Source organism: Solanum stenotomum, chromosome 5 (assembly GCF_019186545.1).
Source record: "Solanum stenotomum isolate F172 chromosome 5, ASM1918654v1, whole genome shotgun sequence".
Lineage (NCBI taxonomy): Eukaryota > Viridiplantae > Streptophyta > Magnoliopsida > Solanales > Solanaceae > Solanum > Solanum stenotomum.
In genome coordinates this window covers 7,238,691-7,246,159 of record NC_064286.1, presented here as the reverse complement: position 1 = coordinate 7,246,159, position 7,469 = coordinate 7,238,691, and the positions used below count along the sequence as shown (strand labels likewise).

Genomic DNA, 7,469 nt, shown 5'->3' with positions numbered 1-7,469 from the left:
GTTCTGACCCTGTTTTAATGCAATACAAGCACAATTGTGAACACTGTGAATAGGTTATTTGATTTTAACTTTCTTATGCCCTGTTATAGACAAGTATATAATTTATATCTAGCTGTGTGTAACAAAATCCTTTCTACTGATTAACAGTGTTCTCTCTTAGTAATGTTCATGAGGGTGAAGCCAGTAATTGAATGGTAAACATTGTGATTGCTCTGCAGATTGGTGACTCATACAACATGATCTCTTATGTGTGAATTGAAATTCCTTTCTACTGTCCATTTCACTTATGATTCGTTTGGTGTGATGGATAATTATAGGATAAATTTGTATCCATTTATTTCTTGTTGGAAAAATTACTAGAATATTATATTTAAGACTTTAATTTATATAATATAAATTTAATTTTTTATTTTATTTACAACATGTACATTTTAATTACAATGACAACTTATTATAAGCTAGAAAATTCTAGACCTATTTTATTAGTTTAGTGGACCGATTTTATGGGTCTCACATTTCCTTTAGTAAATACTAGATAACTGAAGGCCCGTATACGGGCTCAATATAATTACTTACAAATTTAATATCAATTCTTCATAGAGAAATTTTAAGTGTTTACTATTATTTTTTTTTATTTTTTAAAGAATAAATTTGTTGACAAAAATATTAAATCGAATTTGATCAATATTTTTTTCCCCAATCAAACTCTTTGCATAAATAAAATAATGTAATAATGTAGATTAATTCAAAAACAAATTTCAGGTATTGTCGGTATTAATTATGGGAATATTTGTTATTTTGGTAATACTCATGATTTGAAATTTAATTTTCTTTTTACTATTGCATACTGATATAAATTTATAGATTTTAAAAATAATTTATTTTTATATTAAATTGTTATATGTTATTTTCTTAAATGCCTATACTGTTCACAAGTAAAAATTAGAATTAAGAAGCACATCTCATTATTACATGAAGTTCAACGTGTAATTCATCTTAAATAATAACAGAAAATGGATTAGTAATTAGTATGACACACTATTTTCTTTATATTCTTTTCTCGTGTAGAATGATATAGAGTTAATAGTTTTTTTCTAGAATTCATATCAAATTTATATTTTCTTCATCTTAATTAATTTGTCTTACTTTTTTAAAAAATCTTTTATGTATTTAAAAATTATTTAAAATATGTATAAATCACAATAATTAGAAATTTACAATATTTAATGACATATAAAAAAATTAGGTTGACTCTCAAAATTCTAACAGTGACACGTAAACGAAGACACACAAAATAACATATATTATTTGAAATGATGTAAAAATACTATAAATTACAATAATTAACAATTTAAGATATTTTTAAAACATATAATAAATTTGGTTGACTTTCAAAATTCTATTAATGTCTCATAAATTAGGACAGAGAAAGTAACATGAATTATTTGAAACTGACATAAAAAATTACTATAAATCACAATAATGAACAACTTAAATATTTAAGAGACATTATAAAGCTGGATGATAAAAATCTGATGTGATATGGCACCTCTCTTTGGCTAGGAGTGCCATTTATATTTTTTGTCAATTTTTTCCCCTTAATTTGTTCTTTAAAAAAAATTAGAAAAATAGGTACACTTAACTTTTTTCTTTCCTCATTATTACTACACTATTTATATCTTCCTAAGATTTCTCTTTCTCATTCTTTATTTTCCCTTTTTTTTTCCAAAATAATTATGCTTTTAAAATTTTCTGAAAATAACTACACTTACATTTTATCTTTCCTCACTCATTTATATTATACTACTGTCTTTTATCTTTTCAAGCTTCCTTCTTTTCTTTCTTTATTTAATTTAAAACATTTATAAATATAATTGTAATTAAATATTACATATGTAAATGTTATTTTTATATATAAAATCTATAAAATCATATATAAGCAAAGTTATTTTTATCTCTCTTTTTTCTCCTTTTTTTATTTTTATTTTTTATTTTTACAATTAATTAATATAAGAAATTCATCTTTATAACTAACACCTCTACATATTTATAAATGATATAGTCTTAATTATATTAATAAAATACTCATAACTATCTAATCTTTCATATTCATAACTTTCATTATTTTATTTTGCATATCTTAAAAGATGGGAGAAAAATTTATTTACTTATTTAAATTTTTATAATTAAAAAAATATTTATTCAATTCAATCAATTTTTCACCTCCCTCCATAATTGTCTTCTTTATTAAAGATTTTAATATATATTCATGTCTTCATTCACTTTCAATTTTTATAATTCTTAATTAATTCTATTAATGTAAGGTAATAATATATTAAAAGATGGTATTTTATTTCAATTTCTTTTATGATGTATATTTTTTTAGATTAAATTTGTTCAAGAACATGATTGATGATTGATATTGTATAACTTTGAAAACTGTTTTGAAGTTTGTGACTCAAAAATATAGGTAAAAGTTGATTTCATAACAAGAAATTAAAATGAAAACAAGAACTCTCCTATGACAACTAAATGATATACTCAAGACTTTTTAATTACAGTGATTCAAGATTTTATGGCAATTTTATTGTCTACTCTACTTAAGTTCTTCTAAGAAAATATTAATTTGAACATGCAATTTCACATATTTTTTTACCTTTTTATTATAATAATTCAAGATTTCATGACAATTTGTCTACTTTTCTTAAATTCATCTATTTTTTTTTAATTTGAGTGCGTGAATGCACATATTTTAACTTTTCGAAACCATCTAAATTTATGTTGGTCTCGCAGTTTCCTATATTTAATGCATATTATGATAAATGTTATAATATGAAGCTTAAGTTAATTTCTTTAGATTTTGCAAGAAGTTTTGTAATGCCTTTTAAATTTATCCAGGTCATATTAAATGTTGGCTTATGTTGACGATATATTGCTCTGTGCTTTCTACTATGTGCTACATAAAATTATAATTTAAATTATTTATTTAACATTTCAGAGAAATATCAAAAAAATAAAAATGATTTGGAGTTTAAATGTGCAAAGGAACTGTGACCCTTTTTAGTTTTGAATTCTACTTTTGAGAATTTCTTATATTATTATAGGGTAAATAAATTAGTGTATGGAAAGAATGTTGATTTTTAAAACTAAGGCACTATCCATTAATCTTTTCCTTTTAACCCATTATTGTGTTATATTCAATTAGTTTCAATTAATTGTATACGAAAGAAAAATTACACTGAACAACCAATTTGCTAATGAAATTTCAATGAAAATATTTGTATTTGTAAGTCAAAAATTCGATTAGTGCCACATAAATAGGATAGATGAAGTAACATACATTATTTGAAACTGAGGTAAACAATAATGTAAATTATAATAATTAACAACTTTAAAATTTAAAAGATATATAATACAATAATTAACTACCTTTAATATTTGAAACAATTAAAAATTGACCGACTCTCTAAATTCTATTTGTATCACATATGACGTAAATAATACTGTGAATCATAATAATTAAAAACTTAATAGTTTAAAATATATATAATGCAAAAATTAATAACTTTTAATATTTAAAACAATTAAATGACCGACTCTCCAAATTCAAATATATATATATATTGAAATTTCCCGGAAACAGCCTCTCTATCTCCACGAGGTAGTGGCAAGGTCTGCGTACACTTTACCCTCCCCAGACCCCACCTAGTGGGATTTCACTGGGCATGTTGTTGTTGTTGTATATTGAAATTGACGTAAATAATATTGTAAATCATAATAATTAACAACTTAAAAATTTAAAAGATATATAATATTATGTTTTTGCTAATACGGAATGTTGTGTCTAGTGTGTATATTTATATATATATAGTAGCCTTTTATATGAAGTTATAAATGTTTTTCGTAAATATGGTGAATATAAATTATTTATGCATTTAAGAAGGAATAACAAAATACAACAATTGAGTAGATTGAATGTTACACTACTTTAAGAAAAAGAAAAAAAAGTACTCTATATGATTTTTTAATGTTATAAGCTTATTAGTATATTAAAAAAAGTAAGAAAACTATTGTGATAACTTTGAAGACAATAATGGGCCCTACATTTATAGAAGTCTGTGTGTTTTGTTTTACTCTTCCAATATGTGGATAGCCACGTGGCCTTAAGAATTTAGATGATTTTTCTGGAATTTCAGTACTTCCTATTCACGAAGTACAATTGCTATTAAGCTGTACATTTTGCTTATTTACGAATTTGCCCTTGATCGTCCATGTCGTCTTCACCTTTCTATCCTTTAATTAATAAATATCTTACCCTCTCTCTTGTTCCCTTTACACGAAAGGAATGCCAATTAAATGTCATTCATCATATTTTTCCTTGGTATTAATGAATTGCTGCACTCTTCATTTTTTTCTTTCTCTTTTTTCATGTCATCTTTATTGAGGAAAGGATTTGTCTGTTCTTGAAAATATTCAATAACAATTTGCTTTCATTTTTTTTTTTTTGTTTCTTTTCAAAATCATTTAACAACACAAAAAAAATTAATTTTGCTTCTTGGAAAAATCAATTATGAGTAGGAAAGTTGCTTTGGATAATACTCTTGGTTTAATGAAGTCTAATATCGATGTCAATAACCCTGATCGTTTGTTCAAGACCAAATTTTGAATTGAATGCTTTCATCCCTTTTTCGAAAAGTAAATCTAAAAGAGGTAATCCATCTGATAGTGAAATTTGTAAGTTGAGGCCAATTAAACAAAAAAAAAAAGGTAAAAAGAGAGAAGATGGTGTAAACTCAAACATTGTTTGTTACACCTAAATCTGCAAGAAAAAAGGGTAAGAAGAAAGTTATTATGAATGTTGAGTACCCTCATGATAGTGATTTTGAAGATGAGATATCAATTTCAAAATCATTAAGTTATTAAGAATGGTTTGTTTCATTCTTAATTTTTTTTTTCAAAATCATCTCTAACTAGAGAAAGAAATGGTATTTGTTTCTTGGCGTCGCTTAAGGTAATCTACTACCGACGTCAACAACTTCATTGTTTGTTCAAGACAAAGCTTTGAGTTGATTGCTTTTATTCTGTCTCCCACCAGTAAATCTGAAAGAGGTCAACCATCTGGTAGTGAAATTTCTTAAGTTATTACCAATAATACGTCAAAAAGAACGAACAACATTGGTGTAAACTCTATCATTGTCACACTCAAATCATCAAAAAGAAAGAGGTTACAAACTGTGGAGTATCCTTATGATAACAATTTTGAAGATGAGATTTTAGTTTAAAAAAGAATTTGATTGAACAAGGTGTCCAAAGAAAAATTTAAAGAAACAGTTCATCTGAATATATAACGTGCTTTTGAATATGTTTTGAATATATAATTGGATAACAATGTAATTTGGTATTTGATGCCTTTTTTTGTTGTTGTAGTTTTGTACTTTATTGATACAAATTTGACAAATATTGTGTTTTCATTGTGGTATACCATTATCATTGTAGAAGTTAAATATTTTAAGTACTTGCTTTCTGTTAGTATTATACAATTATGCTCCCTAATGATCCTCTTAGTAAGCGACTAAAGTAGACTTCATCATATGTTAACCATACAAAACAAAACCAACATATACCATATATTCTAACAATTGGATACGATATAATATACCCACCTTTATCATATATCAAAATCATATAATATACTAATTTTTCTTAAAATAAATACTATTATATATACCACGTATAATATACTAACATATACTATATATCATACCAACTTTCATTGAAATAAATACTACCATATATACACACCATATAATGTAGTAACTTATACCATAAATCATACTAACTTGGTATAATATAATATACCGAGTTTTCTTGAATATATACTACCATATAGTCACTATATAATACACTAGCTTATACTATATATCATATCAACACAGTTTTATTTAATATACCAATATTTTTTTAAATAAGTACTATCAATTAGATATCATCCCAATGTGAAATCATATAATATACCAATATTAATTGAAATACATAGTTTCTAATATATCAACACATTATTAATTGATTTGTATACGAAATTATCCCTTTTAAACCTTAGTGAATACAATCAATAATTTAAGAAAAAATAATTAAAATTTAGTATTATCATCACAATGTAGATATTTACTTGTATCCCACTTTTCTTGTCGTACAAGTAAGTATTTTTCCTATTAACTTTGTAAGAAAAAAAAAACAACGTCACTTTCCAATCTATTACTTTTAATTTTGTTTTGTTTTTAGTAAATACTACTACTTTTTTTCTTTTCCCTCTCTAACTCAAATTGGGTAGATAGTCCTTTTTTTTTTCAATTCCTACTGAAAATAGAACAGAAAATCCTTTCCTTCTTCCCTATAAATAGGGAGAAAACAAATCAACCTTCTCTCATTCCGAATTAGGGTTTTTGAGAAGCAAATATCATGCCGAAGAACAAGGGAAAGGGAGGTAAGAACAGGAAGAGAGGAAAGAACGAAGGTGATGATGAAAGGAGAGAACTAATTTTCAAAGAAGATGGACAGGAATACGCTCAGATACAACGTATGTTAGGTAATGGAAGATGTGAAGCTTCTTGTATTGATGGTACTAAACGTCTTTGTCATATTCGTGGTAAGATGCATAAAAAAGTTTGGATTTCTTCTGGTGATATTGTTCTCCTTGGCCTTCGTGATTTTCAGGTACTCCACCCACCTCTGTTTTTTTATTATTTTATCTGGAAATTGCTGTATCAATTATATAGCTGTGTTTTCCTGGTTGATTTTATCCATAACAATAGATGATTTTGTTGAGTCAGAGTCTTTCTACTTCACAAACTCCACTTATATGATTACATTGGGTTTGTTGTTGTTGTTGTTGGGAATGGATCAGGCTTCTTTTATGAACAAATTGAATTCACTACTTCTTTTATATATTCAGTAGTTGTTCCAATTTGCCTCGCGCTTTTACTTGTTCAAAATATTAATTGTTATGCATTTGGATTTGGCAGGATGATAAAGCTGATGTTATTCTCAAGTACATGCCAGATGAGGCAAGGCTGTTGAAGGCATATGGAGAGTTACCAGAGAACATTAGGCTCAATGAGGGTGTTAATACATTGGATGAAGAAGACGACGACCCTAATGATGATTATATTGAGTTTGAGGACGAAGACATCGACAGAATTTAGATTTTTTCTTACTTAAATTGCTTTTTTGCCTTATATATATGTTCGTTAGAAGTAAACTATATGATCACAGAGCTTTAGGTTTCTGTATGAATATATTTATACTTCTAACAAGCTACTATATTATTTCCTATTTGCACTATTTTCTGGATGGTTTGCTACTTCTGAAATGTTTTTGGTTGTCTTTCTTCTGAATTTGTTGCTATTCCTTGGTGTACTTTTAAAGGTTGCTGGAATTTTTTTAGAGTTTATACTAGCTTTTGGTTTGAA

At 25.9% G+C, this 7,469-nt stretch overlaps 1 protein-coding gene across 1 annotated transcript; it reads left to right on the top strand.

Moving 5' to 3' along the window:
- The first annotated feature begins 6,431 nt into the window (after positions 1–6,431).
- LOC125864577 (eukaryotic translation initiation factor 1A-like) lies at positions 6,432–7,469 on the top strand. The gene is made up of 2 exons (XM_049544597.1): positions 6,432–6,714; positions 7,023–7,469. Exons 1-2 carry the CDS (start codon positions 6,460–6,462, stop codon positions 7,200–7,202), a joined length of 435 nt encoding a protein of 144 aa, XP_049400554.1. The 5' UTR covers positions 6,432–6,459; the 3' UTR covers positions 7,203–7,469.

What these genes read in the sequence shown, in the direction of transcription:
- LOC125864577 (XM_049544597.1), top strand. Translation starts at nt 6,460, where the DNA reads ATGCCGAAGAACAAGGGAAAGGGAGGTAAGAACAGGAAGAGAGGAAAG. An exon ending in TTGGCCTTCGTGATTTTCAG is followed by an intron (nt 6,715 to 7,022) that starts GTACTCCACCCA and finishes TGGATTTGGCAG; the next exon opens with GATGATAAAGCTGATGTTAT.